A 16,324-nucleotide genomic window follows, 5' to 3' on the forward strand; every position below is an offset into this window, starting at 1 on the left:
CTGGGACCCTGCTTCCCAATGTAGATAGACAGATGTGCTAGCTCAGCTCAAGCAAAGATGCTAAAAATAGCAGTGTAGTTGGGGGTAGCACGGGCAGCAGCTAGACCAGGGATGGGCAAACTACAGTCCAGGGGCCACATCCAGCCCTTCAGATATTTTAATCTGGCCCTCAAATTCCCGCCAGGGAGCTGGCCGGGGCTTGCCTCGCTCCGTGTTGCCATGGCTCCGTGTGGCTCCCGGAAGCAGCGACATGTCCCCCTCTGGCTCCTATATGTAGGGGCAGCCAGGGGGCTCTACACGCTGCCCCTGCCCCAAGTGCTGCCCCCGCAGCTCCCATTGGCCAGGAACTGTACTGCTGCCTTACACCAATGTCCTGCCTAATCCCCAGAGCAATCCACAAACCAGGAAAAGCTAGGAAAAGAAGCATCTTTCTCACCTATGGAGCCTGATCCAGTGGGTGTGCTCAGAGGCCATCTGTTGGATCGAATCTCATTCAGAATCTGGCCGGAGGAGGAGGTGGGAGTGCTATTACCTACCTTATAATTTTTAGCCCAATGGTTGGAGAACTCACCTAGGATGTGTGAGACCAAGGCTATGGGATATTCTGGTATGGGGCTTCTTCAGTCTCTCCTACAGAAGTTGTTCCACTGTGGATAAATAATTAAAGAGTCAACGGAGCAGGGGAACTGGCCCCAGGGTCTCCTAGCTCCTGGATAAGTGCTCTTCCCCCAACCATTTTGTGTGGAGTGAAGCAGGGCCCTAACTCATTCTCAAAAGAAAGAACTTAAGCACCTTAGCCACCTGACTCCAGGAGAGGGTTCCTGGCTGTGAATCACAAGCAGAGATAGGGACCTCCCTGCAGCCTGGATTTAGGCGTCTGTTTCCGTGAAAGGGATGGGGCTTAGATATGCCCCTCTCCTTCACATCTTCCATTGGCTGGCTTAGGTGGCTCCCTGCCTAGTGTGCTGGCTTTTGTGGATCACATTCTTAGACACCTATCTCTCCTGATACATTGTATAGGGAACCCAGGGAGTACAGGAAGCCACCTAACTCAGGCTTTGTGGATTTTATTGATGTTCCTGTGATTTTTGAGGCACCTAAATCCCTTTGTGGATCCAGGCCCATATACAGAGCAGGAGCAGGGCCGGCACCAGGCACCAGCGCAGCAAGCAGGTGCTTGGGGCGGCACATCCGGGTCTTCAGCGGCAATTCGGCAGCGGGTCCCTCAGTCCCTCTCAGAGGGACGGACCTGCCACCAAATTGCCGAAGAAGCGGTGGCGGTAAAGCTGCCACCAAAGTGTGATTGTGGCTTTTTTTTTTTTCTGCTGCTTGGGGCAGCAAAAACGTTGGAGCCGGCCCTGAGCAGGAGTTAATACTTTGTTTAAGCCCAGCCCCTGAGGGAATCTGCTGCAATAAAAGGCTACCACCATAGGCCTGCCACTCCCAGCAAACCATCTTCTAAGCCTCAAACTCCATTGAATTGCAGCTGATGGCATCAAGAGTTAGAAATACGTGCACTGAAGCTAAGACTTTTCCATTCCATGTCCCCATACTATTTACTCCCACTTCCCCTCCATCAGCACAACTCAGTGGAACCTTCACATCTTAAATTGGGAGCAGATCAAACCTGTTTTCCTTCACCGATTCTCCTTGCAGGGAGAATAGGACTAAAGCCAAAGAAAAAAGAGTGGTGCTTTCACAGTTAAATGACCTGATTTTCATCCTAGTCTTAATGGGACCTCCCTGCTTTTTATTCACAAAATTAGGATTGCAGGCACAGTTTTGTAACTGCAATGTTTTGTTCCCAAAGTAGACATCATTCAGGTGTCTCCTTTTTTGTGCCAAAAATCAGTTCAGATTTGGAAAATTTGGCTTTAGAAGACAAACATCATTGCACCAATTTCAACATGGAGATGGGGTGAATTTCACCCTTGTATTTAGGGCCAGCACAAGGCCTATGTGCACAACTAATGTCCCACTTAAGCCCTATGATGGGCAGGTGCTATGCAGCTCTCTGCTCAGAATTTTATCCACAGAGAAATCACCATCTGTGGTTTCATATGAATGAAGTACACACTCAGGCAATGGATTTTGTTTGAAAGGTTACAGAAATCCAGTGCAGTTTGTTGTACAGTAATTTCTTGGCAGAGATGTGCAGTTCTCTTACTGCAGTACAGTGACTTGGCAAAATTGTACAGGCTAAGAATGGAAACATTCTTAGGAAAGAAATAAAATTTGTGACAGCAGGTTTCTAATGCTCATGCTTGCTTCAGGGAAACAGTTTGTTTTGCATAAATAAGAGTGAGATTAACTTCTTCATGGCATTTCAACATTACTATTCAGAAAAAGGCACTTTAGATGATTAAAGATATGTGCATCCTCTGTCTTAGCTTCATGCAAAACAAATCCAGATACTACAGATTTCGTGTTTTGCTGATCTCTGGCTCACACTAGGGAATCTGCCAAGTGAAGTCTTGAGAAAAATATGCTGTTAAAAAAATGGTCATACTTTTGAGGTCACGCCCTTAAACTGGAATCAGTTTGTTCAGTTCAGAGTTAATAGGGTGGTGTCTTGAGATAATCCTCAAAGTTACCCTTTGAAACAGATTTGTAAATATTACATCCATAAACAGCTTTCTTATTAATAGAGTTTTCCTTATCACTCATGCAAAATGAAAGGGATAGACCTGAATAGAAAAGTTTGGATATGTATCCGATTCAAACCCTCCCAAAATCTGGATGTGTTTGTATCTGGGGTTTTGTTTCAGGCCTAGTTTTTTTCCCATTTGATCTCCCCTGCCTGTTGATTCCCATTATCTCTACTACTGATTCTCTAATGGCTGTTGTGGAATGCTGTGGTCTATGTAAACAGTGCTTTTTAATCTCTGGATTCAGTCCAACTCTGAGAAGTGTTAGCCTCAGCTGTCTTGGAAGTTAGACATTTGTTTCTAATACTGCTTTGTCTAGGTGACTTTTCAGCAGGCAGCCATCTGGTTAGCTGTTTTAATTTTTCAAACCAAGCTGTCTTATGATGCAGGGAGATGCTGAGTATCCTTAGCATTCACTGAAGGCAAAGCTAGATAAAGCCCTAAGATTGAAATCTGGGGGGCAGTTGTAGTAAATTTTAATCAAATATTCAGTCAGGCTGGATATATTTAAGAAATCTATTTGTGATTTATATTCATCACAGCCTTACTGTATTCATTACAGGTTCCCAGTGGTCTAGCACATGTGAAAAGAGAGATTTAAAAAATAATTTATATTTCAATAAGGGGTAATCCATAAAGTTACTGATTGCATTACCTTTTTCACTTTGAAATCCCACTTAATAAGGTCATTTGCATTAATGTATTTATTTTAAGTGCAAAACATAAACTCAGTATCTTGTACATAGCTATGTATAATTTTTATTCACAGGGGAATGGAAAAATTTACATGTAAAACATTCAAATCAGAATAATTTCCACAGGAAACCATTTTTTCTGTGTATTGTACTTGGCTGTTCATAAGCCACATGACTGAATCCTAGCCATAAAGTTTTCTGTTAACAGAAGCCTAAATTACATTGTGTGTTCAGCAATTTACTTTATATTTCTATTCAATACCTCTGGTAGATAGTGTTTATTTTTCTGAGTGATCTCACTCATATTTTATTTTTATACACACATTTACTGATTTTATTGATCAAGAAGAGCTGAGTTCGTTTTTTAAAAAGTTCTGACTAGACCTGTTTATTTGGGACTAGAGAGGTGGTTTTCATCCCTTTTTCATTTGTGGAGCCCTAAAAAAGTCAAATGGAGGGGAGGACCTCTTTGGAAATCTTAGACTTAGTCTGTGGACCCGCAGGGGTCTGCGTACCACAGGTTGAAAACCACAGGACTAGAGCATGCGCTTTACCACCCCAAACTTTGTGCCTCTGGGAGCTCTCATATGGGGAATATTTTATGATACCATTTTCTGGGGTGCAGAATCTCCCTGTCTCCAAGGGCTAGGCTGGTGCCTGGAGGGGCTGAACCATAATTTCACCCACTGCCTGCCCAGTTTTTGCTCATTTCCTCTAGGGAAGAGCCACTGATGTGAAACTCCTGCATACCCCTAAACATTGTGATCTGTGTTCTGGGTAGCCTTCATATCAGTTTTGGAAGGAGTGGGGCAAGGGGAGGTCATTACTCTGTCCTGTTCCACAGTACGTGACTATGGTACAGCTAAAGACAATCTGGCTTTCTCTGCATTATCACTTGGAGATTACTATTAAATGTAACATTTTATTGCTTTTTAAAGTAGAAAAAGTAAATACATTTCCAAAATATAGGTCTTGGACTTGCATTCCTTTCACACTCAAAATTCAAATTGCCTCAGTGGAAGTTTCAGGAGCACAAGATATAGAGGACTGACCTTTTATCTTTAAGGGTCTGATCCTGCCAAGTGCTGAGCACATTCAGCAAAGTACTGAACACCCTACTTGGAACTGGAGATGCTCAGCACTTCATAACACCAAGCCCCTAAATTCCTAACTGAGGGCCAAATTCTACACTGACTTATGCCCTGTGCAACTTCAGTGGAGTTAATGGGGTTGCATGAGGCCTAGATTAACCCAGAATTTGGTCACATATTTCCTTTTTTTTATATATATATAAGAATGTTCATAATTTTTCTTAAGGCCCAAAATTATACAGATGGACTTCAGTCGGGACAGGAGTGGATGCTCTACCACACACCAAACTTTTCCAACATGACAGTCTGTTGCTCAAGAGTAGCTTTTTAAAATTTATCTTAAGGGATAATGTGCTGTAAAGTTTAAAAAGTAATTTTTCTCTATTGCCCTTTTTTATTTACTGATTATTGCTACTAGCAAACAGCATAGTTATCAAGAGATGGATTTACCTTTATAATATGTGTTTATCTTTCTTAGATAACTGATATTACTTATGTATGATATTAAACCTACATTAGTCCCCCTGTTCCCATTGGACTTTGGGCCTCATTTTGGTAATCTTATCAAATATGTTTTCATATCTAAGTCTACTTTAGTCAGTAAGTTCATACTGGATCACTTTAGTGTGTATAGGGAATACACGATGGTGTGATTTGAAATGAAAGTTGTACTAGCATAGACGTGGGATGGGTACACCTTGGTCATGAGAAGCAAAGCTGGCAGTGAGTTTTGTAGGTCGTTCCATGAGTGCTGATTTTAGTTTATCCCATACTATCATGTATCGTGCATATGCTGCATGTGCTCCAGAAAACATCTCTTAGAAACACTTGAGAGTTTTTAAGTTTGTTTTTTTTAACCTCTTCCATAGGGGTGGTGTAAAGCTAGTGTAATTGTATAAATTAGTTTTACTATTCCTCTGTGTTTCTGAAATGGCACAAAGGGTCTACAATAGAGGCAATAGTATGGGCCCCCATTTATAGTCCTGCAGGATTATGAGATAGTGAATTTTTAAATTGTGACATTTTTATGTCTAGAAAAAATATTGCCCATCCTAAGCCTGGGACAGGGAACATTTTGGGGAAATTCCATACTTGGCAAGAGAAGGAAAATGTTCCCTGGCAAGTTGACATTTTAAAAAAAATAAAAAAATGTATGATGGTTTATTTGAAACTTTGGAGGAGTACAAAATGCCAGAATAAGTTTCAGAGAAGATGAATGTGGACAGAGGACTGGTGAGGTGATCAATGGAGCATAATAATTTCATTTATCTTATGGTTCTACAGTTTATTTCATGAGGTATTTTATATAAAATATATGCATGTGTCACTTAGGACTGGACTCTCCAGTACTCTGTATACCTGCACCTCCTGAGCAGCACAAAGGATGAAGAGACTGTCCTTAACTTTCCCACTGATGATTCTGCCAATATGTTTGAATCCCCAGTGGGCACAGAACCAGCACAATTGGCTCCTAATTCTCCTCTTCCTCACAGGGGCTGGGGAGAGTGAGGAGTTGTTGCTGGCTGATGCAAAATTAAAGCAGACCGCAGCTTGCTCTAAATTGTATGTAGGGCTGAGACTCAGGGACTGACAGCCTCCCATGTGCTCTATTTAGCTGAGTACCTGCCCCATAACATGGCATTGTTTTTAGATAAGTCACCTGAATGTAATGGCCATCGTGCTATATAACCTTTTCAGATACATTGTTTTGTGTTGATTGGATCATCAACTCAGTGAACTACAATTCTGTGTGTGTGTTTGTGCTCGTATGGGAGACAGAGAAAATGTAAATGTAAAAAATGATTCCAGCTCTATACATAAAAAGAGTAATTAACCAAATCATAGGTCATAGAAGGAAGATCTATTTTGTCTCAATAGGAAATCAGTTTCTAGGAACATAGGACTTGCCATACTGGGTCGGGCTGGTAGTCCATCTGGCACAACGCTAGATGTTTCAGAGGAGAATACAAGGCTACTCTGATCAGTAAACATACTGATCTATTTAGCATATAGTACCATAAGACATGGGATCCCCATTTGACACACAATCAAATGCAAAAGGAGTATCCTGCATTTCCTTGTGTTCTATGGCATTCTTGCTTTACAAATTGCCTTCATACAGAAAGAGTTATAGTCTAAAGGTAATTTGGTTGAAAATTAATTTTTTGATATATGGCCCAAAAATATTCTGTAAAACTATCTATTCAGTTAAAAAAATATATCTAATTATAGGCCTGATCTTGAAAGCAGTAAGAGTTTTGCCAGTGATTTCTAAAGGAAGCAAGATTGGTATTGCTTATTTAATTTAAATGATAAATCCAGCATGTAGTGCAATTAGCGACTGTCACCAGGGCCACTCTTCTCCTTTGCTCCAAAGCATGCATCGCCGTGCTCAGTCTTTTGCAAGGAGGTTTATTTGCTCAACAGGTTAACAAACAAACCAAAAAACAATCTTAACTCATTCCTTAGCCTCAGGCCACCCCTCCCAGGAGTCTAGTTCTCCTGCTTCTTAGGGCAACAGCCCCCAGGGCTGCTTCCCTGAGCCCCTTACTCCAGGGACCCACCACTCCAGTTTGGCTGTCATAATCCATCTCTCCCAGTTGCTCACTAACAGTGCATTTATAGGCCCAGGTGTAGCCCAGCTCTCTTAAATTGGCTGGATTGGGCTCACCTACTCTGGTCTGGGGAGCTAGTCTTAGGGTATATCTATACTACCCGCTGGATTGGCAGGCAGAGATTGATCCACAAGCACTCTCCCATTGACTCCTGTACTCCACTGCCGCGAGAGGCGCAGGCAGTCGACGGGGGAGTGGCAGCAGTCGACTCAGTGCAGTGAAGACACCGCAGTGAGTAGGTCTGAGTGTGTCGACTTCAGCTATGTTATTCACATAGCTGAAGTTGTGTAACTTGGATCAATCCCCCACCAGGCCTTAGTCAATACACAGGGACCAGCTACTTTGAGAGAGATTGGTGATTAAAAGGCAACAAGTAGAATTTTGGAAAAATTACTCTTTGGCATCCAACTTTGCTTCTATTTAGGCAACGACAAAACTCGTATTGGCTTTGATGGGTACAAGATCAGACCCTATACACAGGGATACAGGGAGGGTTAAAGTTTTTGACAGATGAAGTAAAAATTGCCTCAGCTTCATTTTTTTTTTTAGTGAAGTCTCTTTATTTATCCTCAGGAAAGAAGGCGAGAATTTGAGAAGAATCTACAAAAGGCTGGTCTGGAACTAGAAACAGAAGACAAAAAGGTAAAAAAACCCAATATTCTCATCATACAGAGCAAAATAGGACCAAATAACTGCATTTTCAGATTACTAGATAATATGTTTGTTAGTCTGTTCCGACAAGGTTTTATCCACCATTGTATCAGTGGTTCTAGGGGATTTCAGTACTTCAAACCATGTGAGTAACTGAAGTTAAACAGGCTAATATAGGAGCAATTTTTCTTGATAAGTATTCTAAGCACTGTGAGAACAAAACTGTTGTGTTTCAGGAGGACGTGATTGTGTTTTACTCAGTAATGAAAAGGAAATGGTCCCAAAATAACTGAATTGTGAGTTCATTTACACAGGGAGACCAGTGTAAAAAGGAACTTGGCTTGGGCCAGATTCTTCCTCCAGCATCTCCGCACAGCATACCAGTAACATCTGTTGAAGTCAATGGGAATTACTCATATCCTGTGGGGAATTAGGATCAGGATAGGGAAAGGCTTGGGATGGCAGTTGTGTCCATTTGTTTAGTGTTACTTTTCTGCCTCATCTGATTGGGACAGCGGGGGGAATGCTTCTCTGATCAGCGTTATCCTTACTCTGCTTGAGAATAGGAGCAAAATAACTTCTGACAAAACCAATGGATTCCATGAGACCCAGAGATGGGGCTCCAGTAAGCCAGGGATTAAATATTACTGGTTTAGAGTCAGACCCTCACATATACTATGTGCAGAGAATTTCTTAGGGATGTATGTTGAGGGGATCATTCCTTAGCCACGGCTGCAAGTAACAGGGTTGCATGCTTCCATGACTGCTGATTTACAGGGTATTTTGCAGGGAAATGTGCATACTTGTGGATTCCATGGTCTATACACCAGCAGTTTCAGTACACCAATGCTAAAACTGCCCTCTCTGCCTGGGAGATGGCACAGCACCATTGCATGCAGGAGTTTTGACTGCTGTGTGGGTTTTCTATACCCTACATAGCCTGCTCTGTAGAACCACACCATTTCCAATGCATTCAGTGTCTTCTGTGGCCTTTAAGTAGGCTGGAGAATTTGACCTTTAATATACAAGTTTGATTCAATTTGAAATTTCCTCATAAGCCTCTGATCAGTGCAAAGAGTACAGATACCCACTACCATCAATCATACAAGCTTTCTGGCGGAGGGAAATTTTTCCTCCTGTTTTTTCAGAATCAATGTAAGCCTTTAAGATAATAAAAGAACAAAGAGAGAAGTTTTGGATACCGTCTGGCTTGATTTTAATTAACTCCCCCTCCCACCTCAGTTTGACCTCAGGCTTCACTCTTCTTGTGCAGGAATCTGAAGATGGCAAAACTTATTTTGTGAAGATCCATGCTCCATGGGAGGTTTTGATCACATATGCTGAAGTGCTGAACATTAAAGCACCCATCAAGGAAAATGATATTCCCCCTACTGTAGAGAACCCATTGGACTGTATGCTTGAGCCGTTTAGGCTACCGGAGAAGGTGATGCACCCTGAACCAGACTACTTCACGGCACCCTTCAGCAAAAGTAGGCAGGAGCTCTACCTCATTGATAATGAGAGCACCTTCTTCTCACCATCCAGGAGAAACAGAATAGTACGTATCTCAACCCATCTGTTTACAGGTGCAGGCAGACTGTAACATAAGCCTGGGGGGGGGGGGCGAGGAGGGGGGTGACTGGAGGTATGTGTGATTACATATCAAACACTAAGCTGAGACAGCCATTTGAGTTCTGAATCTACAGAAGGTTGATTACTTTGCTGCTGTATGGTACAGTATCTCTGGATGTTGTGTGATGAAATCTGATGTCTATGTATTTTTCTAAGTACAGATGGCTTTTGAGAAACCAGTTCTCATCTAGGGTGGGACAGCTGGGGCATCCTTGTTCCAGCTGGAGCCTTGAGGATCCTCTAATTTCCCCTATATTGCAGTTACTGCAATGCATTACCTTTGAGGGAGATTGGACAGTCCCATCAGCAGTGCTCCTTCATCCATCAGTGGAGTGTGGTATTAAACCATATTATAAAAGAAGAGGATTAAACTCTCTGTGTTTGCATTTTAGGTGTACTATATTCTAACACGGTGCCCCTATGGAACAGAAGAAGGGAAGAAAAAGTTTGGGATTAAAAGATTGTTAAGTAATGGCACCTACACAGCTGCTTACCCTCTCCATGATGTAAGTATTTTAGCTTTACATTCCCAAAGGTATAGCACGGTCCAGCTTTCCTCCCTCATTTACTTTGCCTGCTGTGACATTACTGTTTCCAGTCAAAATGTATTTGGTCCCCAACCCCTTCAGCTTTTATTAGGCACTCTGATCTCCTGCCCTGTAATGCACAAGGAATATCTGCCAGCCCTATTATGCTGTTTTTGTATGCATTAGAGTGCTTTTCCATGTACTCAAGTGTATTGGGTTTACTTAAGTGTTTCAGTCACAGAGTTTTTATAAATGTTTTTATTTTACATTGTGAGATAAATTATAATAGTAACATATTACAAAGACAGATGAAAATAAGGAAATGAATAACATATTTAGCTGAGCCCTGTGGGTCATATCTATATGTGGTATAAAATGCCACTGAAGTAGTTACATCAGGGATAAATTTGGCCCTAAAGTTTTGTGCGGTCATTTCTCCACATCAGGATGCCCTCTAGTGGCATCCTGTCAGTATTGTAAAGTCCGGTAGCTTTCTCTGTTTTTTGCTTTAGGGCAGTGGTTCTCAACCTATTTACCATTGTGGGCCACATATGCAGCTTTCTGTGTGTTATGTGGGCCGCACCCACACAATATATATGCTACTTGTATGACCCTGTAGATGTCACATGGGCTGCAGTTGTGTATGCGGGCCGATCCGGCGCGTAGTGTAGACATACCTTTAGTGTAAACAGGAGGGAGCTGTGCTACTAAATACCAGTGTATTACACTGGAAGTTTACCTCCTAGTAGTATTTTTAATTTATTGTTTTTGTGAGACTCTAATTTAATTCCTTATTTGTTTTTTAATAATTGTTTGAGGATAATTATGATGCCTAGCAGCATTTTAAATCCTTGTTTATTTTTTAATTTCCTTGTTTGTTTTTGACAATCCTTTGATAAGTTTCTGTCACAAGACAAATCTGAAAAAGACTCTGAAAACCAGAAACTTCTATTGAAAGGAATGATGCCAGCTACTTGGGTGAATGGGAATTCTGGTGGGTTTCAGATTTTAAGCTTGGCAGGGTAGGACCTGTGCCATTTTTATGCTTGGCAAGCAGCGATTACATTGTAGGCAACATCAGAAACAAATAATAATAAATAACAGCAGTGGTGCCAAAATACAATTTTGATGCCTTTCCACACAATACCAGTATTAGCAACCTCAAGAGATACATTTGAATCATGATATTGACTTAAAAATCATGAGCTATTTAAAATATAATATTTGGGGTTCTTTTTAACTTACTTTCTGATTTTTGAATCTGTAGGGTGCCCTTGGGTCATATTTTCATGCTTTTTCTGAACAAAGAATGAGGCCTTTAAAAAAAAAAAGCAGAAGCAGAAATTCTCAATAAGGGAATGTCTAGAGCTGGAGGTATGATTCCCAGCTCAAGGAGACATTGCCACTGGCTGTGACTGAGCTAGAGCACTAAAAATAGAGTATAGCTGTGGAGGTGTGAGCCCCAAGAGGGGCTAGCTGCCCCAAGTGTGTACCTAGGGTCTTGGATGGGATTATACTCAGGGCGGCTAGCTGCTCCCACTGCTTAAACCATGTAGCTACACTCTATTTTTAGTGAACTGACTCAATTACAACTAGTGCAGGTATGTCTCCTTGAGCTGGGAATTACACATCCAACTTAGAATGTAGACATACCTATATTCATGTGACTACAGGAGCTGGGGCTTTAAGAAATGCAATAAAAACATTGACAGCGTTCCAGTCCTTCCATCCTATTCATTGCATAGGAAGCTGAAATGATCAGAAAACTCTTCTTATTCTTAGTATTCTGTCATACAATAGGAAAATCTGTGAAAGTACAGCCTACCATTGAAATGAATTAGTGTGGCTGTCTTATTTTAGTGGATGTTTGCACTATAGCCTCAGAAACTGCAGTGATAAACACAGTATAACAATCTCTGAAGAAACAGAAAATAGCTTTACGTTGTGTTACGTTTATATCTTTGCATCTCTCAGTGAAAGGCCCTTGATTACGGAATTTATCACAATTCTGACCTACAAGGATTTGGACTTGAGTCTGTTTCATGAAGTGGGGATTGTTTGGGGCTCATCTACATCAGGAAGATTTGCACTGATGTAGCTTCATCGCTGCAACCTCCTAATGTAGACAGGCTACACCAATGTAAAACATGGCTTGTACCACTGCAACTTACTCCAGTAACTTACTAGAAGTCAGAAGTGCAAGGCCCATTTTTCCAAGAGTGCAGCATCCCTACATTAAGAGTTTACACTAAATAGCTATATCAGTGCAATTTTCCTTAACGTCTAATGTATGCAGGCCTTTCATGTTGACAAGTGGGTACATATATTGTGTGTTGAAAGGGCTATTCTAGGGTTGAGTTATGATGTTGAGCACCAAGTAATTTTAGCTGGCCCTAATGCTCACCCAGGATGTGTTGCTGTTAAGATTTGCATATTTTAGTGTAATGTGTTAGTCTATGGATGAGTTTCTTTGTCTCTCCTCTGATCTGTGCATATCCACACAGTGCCAATACTGGAAGAAGGCAAATGATACAAACTGTGACAATGAGAGATACACATTATACATGGAATGGGCCAGGTTTTTACGGTTTTACAAGGAGCAGCCTTTGGATCTCATTAGGTAAGATATGGGCTGTGAAGTGTTCATTGCACTTGGCCACATTTCATTGGTTTTCACTGCATTCATTTGTGATTTGTTCCTCCTGGGGATTTTTTATTCCTTTCTAATGTTTGAGGAAAAACAGGTGCCTAAACAGGCACATGTGCTGAGAGTACACAGTGTATGTTTTATTAGAGACAGGCAAAACTCTGTTAGAGACAGGCAAAACTCTACCTCAGATCCAAAGCCAAACGTAGAAGGGCCAATTTTCCAGATCCGCTTCAGATGCAGAAAAAAAATTATGAGGAGTATCAGGTATTTTGTAAAATCAGTTGATCTCTTTCACCGCTTAAGGTAGAAATGTTTCAAGAACAGTCAATGAGATTTTGGCACATTGAATCTGAACCTGAAACTTAACTCTAATTAAGCCTAAAACCCAGCATAGACCTGCCTGAGATTCAATCAGTGTCCCCTTAATCCATTAGTACCTTAGTAACACACCTTGTTGCCTTTGTTATGATAAATATCCACTTTTTAAAATGATCCTTTTGGAACCATTGTGAACCATTACATTTTATACTCTGCTATCCCCTTTTGGTGCATAACACAGGTAAATCTGTATTTTCATTGAGAGTGGGGGAAAGAGTTCCTTAAGCAAGGTATTCCTTGAAAGGAAAGCAAGAGGTAGCTTCATCTGTTCCCTAAATAAGGTCCATGTGTTGTGCTTGTTCAACACATGTAGCTTTCTTTTTGGGGCTAAATTCAGATCTCATTTATACAGCATAAATCATTGGATTTACTATTTGGTGGGGTCAAACGTTGGCCCATTATCTTTAGTTTTGCTTGGATCTTGCTAGTTTTGCCTTTTGAGATTTGCAGTTTTTGTGTGTTTGCCTACCCAATTGTATTCTTTGTGTGCAGGAAGTACTATGGAGAGAAGATTGGAATCTATTTTGCCTGGCTGGGTTTCTACACAGAGATGCTGTTCTTTGCAGCAGTGGTTGGCTTAATCTGTTTTCTGTATGGTTTGTTTACAATGGATGAAAATATGAGCAGGTGAGTGTAACTGCCAAAATTACATTGAAAGAGATATCTTTACCTTGTTTGTTAAAAAGCAGGATTATAGTTTTAAAATGTCTAGCTGTATGCTATCAGAGGGGTAGCCGTGTTAGTCTGGATCTGTAAAAAGCAACAAAGAGTGTTGTGGCACCTTATAGACTAACAGGTGTATTGGAGCATAAGCTTGCATCTGACGAAGTGGGTATTCACCCACGAAAGCTTATGCTCCAATACAACTGTTAGTCTATAAGGTGCCACAGGACTCTTTGTTGCTAGCTGTATACTGTGTTTTTAGAGCATCGCATTTTCATAACTGCTTATGTTCAGTATTTTTTGTATATGTAGAAGTCCTAATTTGTATTAACATTTACCAACAATAAAATTACAAGTAGGAATGATCCTGAAAATACAAAGCCAACTAAATAATGTAGTTTTGCTCATTATTGAAAAGCAGCAAACATAAAATGTAATTAAGCAGAGGGGGAAACTCTGCTCTGTTACACCCAGACAACCTCCAGTGACTTAATTGGGGTTGCACAAATAGAACACAACTGTCCACTGTACAGTAAAACCTAACATATAGTTGGAAGTTGAAAATTTTGTTTTAATTTGGCAAAGGATTTTCTCTCTGCTCGTATCCAGGCAACGCTGTGGCCGGTAGGGTCCTCAGGATACTGCCATTTCTGCCCGTGTAAGCTTCTCTCCCATTAAGATTGTTTATGTATCACCTGTTCATTGTTGCCTTAGACCCTCCAGTTTTGATCCATCTTGCAGAGAAAGCTATTTGCCTCCTTCAGAGGGCCAACAATGGTGAATAATTACCAAAAATGTCCAGGAGCGATACAGAGAATATCCCCCATCAGAGATGAACCAGGCTTCACATGTGGTGGACATTCAAAGTTTGTTTTGGTCTCTGACGTGTGTAGCTAAAAAGTACATTCAGGAATGGGTACCTCTGTGCCCTGTTCTGCTGAATTATGCCAGTATGAGACTTGTGTTATATTCATAATATCCTATATTCTTCCTGAAAGATCCCTATGCACATTCAGACTTAAGTGGTCATTAAAAAGTATACACACAGGTCACTTCACCTAGTCCTGCAATACAGTTACTTATGATTAAAAAATGGAAGCTGCTTAACATCATACAGCAACACTACACAACAATATATAACGGGAAATAAAAAGAAGCAAGTTGAAATTACAAAAAAGTGCTATGAGATTTTTAGTGACCAGATTAGAAAGAACCTTTGTTTATATCTCATCTGAAAGACTGTACATCCAGCACAGTGCCTCCCGAACAGAATGCTGAAGTACTGATTCAGTACTGACACAGAGGGAAGCATAGCACCAAGTGAATCACCAACTCCATTTCCAGGAGCAACTGGTTTTTTCCTGGAGGTTTCTCTCACCCTGCTACAGTTGTATCATTGTATGTAACCTTGACACATCATCAGCAAAGCTAAAAACCCTTAAGCTTGAATGAGTGAAGCTTTGATCTTTTTCCAAAAGAAATGTCATATTGAGCTTCTGAATAAAATGTAAAACCATCTTTTTCTCCTCAGCACAGAAATCTGTGCCCCTGCTATTGGAGGAGAGATCATCATGTGTCCTCTTTGTGATGAGAAGTGTGAGTACTGGAAGCTAAACACCACATGTGAATCCTCAAAGGTCCGTATCCAACTCTGCAATTATTTGTCATGTTCTGGTTTATTTAAAACTGTTCTGTCACTGAATTGTCCTGTCCCTGTGTGTTTCTGTTACAGTACTCCCATTTGTTTGATAACGTGGCAACACTTTTTTTTGCAATTTTCATGGGCATATGGGGTGAGTACATTTGATAACAAAGTTTAAATAAAGCAATGGGGAGATCTTGACTAAACCTTTCAGGGACATTGGGAAAGCCATTTTGTTTTGCCTTAAATCTAAAAATATTTACCCCATCAAAGAATAAAAATAATTTAAAGTTGTGGAGGAATTGCTCTTTACAGAAAACATAACCTAGTACCTTAAACAACCTACACACCTGGTGCAATGCAATTAAAGACTGTGTTTTTGCAGAATTGTTTATCTGCAGGTCACTCCTAATGTTACAATTATTATTTTATTTTAATAACCTAATTTGTAGTGAACACATTGCTAGTTTCTTCCCTACATGACAACAGGTTTTATACAGTTGTAAGCAATTCAGACTGTGTTCTCTCTTTTCTCCTGATCCTTGCAATAAAGTTTCGCTTTCTGACCCTAGGAAGCAAATTTCTTCTACTTCTGATTGATGGCTGCCACAAGCAGAAAGTAGCACATAGGCGCAAAGAATGCATTATTATAGGTAGCCTTAGGACCAGGACCCTTACATTGTCCCACTTTTGCACCAGGGAAATCAGACGAGTGTATTTTGAAGATGCAGAAGGCAGATGTATTTAACTGAGTTGTCTTCTCTGTGATGGGACTTCCTGTAAGCATGTATTTGTCATTGTTTTATTCATACCATTTAACATATCCATTTTAGATACAAAATTCTATTGACTTTAATGCTTGTTCTTTTGTTAAATTTCATATGCAGCTTTGTAAATGTCTGTGAAAGCATGCTTATTATTTCCTATTCTTTACCTTAATTAATAAAGAACCTTTCCTGTTTGGGTGACTAAAGCATGAAAGAATGTATCAAGTGTCTTAGCCCACCAGAAAGAACCATATTACAGAGTTTCCATTATCCCACAAAGGTCTGTCTATCATATGTCTGTTTATCATCTTAGCGTCTAGGCACCATCTTTTGCACTGGGATCTTTCAGGAAATTTCAGAATGAA

The 16,324-nt window shown here is 40.6% G+C and overlaps 1 protein-coding gene across 2 annotated transcripts in view; it reads left to right on the forward strand.

Annotated features, from left to right (window-relative positions):
* ANO5 (anoctamin 5) overlaps window positions 1-16,324 on the forward strand; it is a 97,856-nt gene that overhangs the window by 51,556 nt on the left and 29,976 nt on the right. For both annotated transcript variants that reach the window (XM_045015528.1, XM_045015529.1), the window contains 7 exons: window positions 7,623-7,691; window positions 8,974-9,258; window positions 9,725-9,838; window positions 12,364-12,479; window positions 13,380-13,514; window positions 15,082-15,187; window positions 15,283-15,343. In XM_045015528.1, coding sequence (XP_044871463.1) covers window positions 7,623-7,691; window positions 8,974-9,258; window positions 9,725-9,838; window positions 12,364-12,479; window positions 13,380-13,514; window positions 15,082-15,187; window positions 15,283-15,343 — 886 coding nt within the window. The remainder of the gene's footprint in view (window positions 1-7,622; window positions 7,692-8,973; window positions 9,259-9,724; window positions 9,839-12,363; window positions 12,480-13,379; window positions 13,515-15,081; window positions 15,188-15,282; window positions 15,344-16,324) is intronic.

Source organism: Mauremys mutica, chromosome 4 (genome assembly GCF_020497125.1).
Source record: "Mauremys mutica isolate MM-2020 ecotype Southern chromosome 4, ASM2049712v1, whole genome shotgun sequence".
Classification (NCBI taxonomy): domain Eukaryota; kingdom Metazoa; phylum Chordata; order Testudines; family Geoemydidae; genus Mauremys; species Mauremys mutica.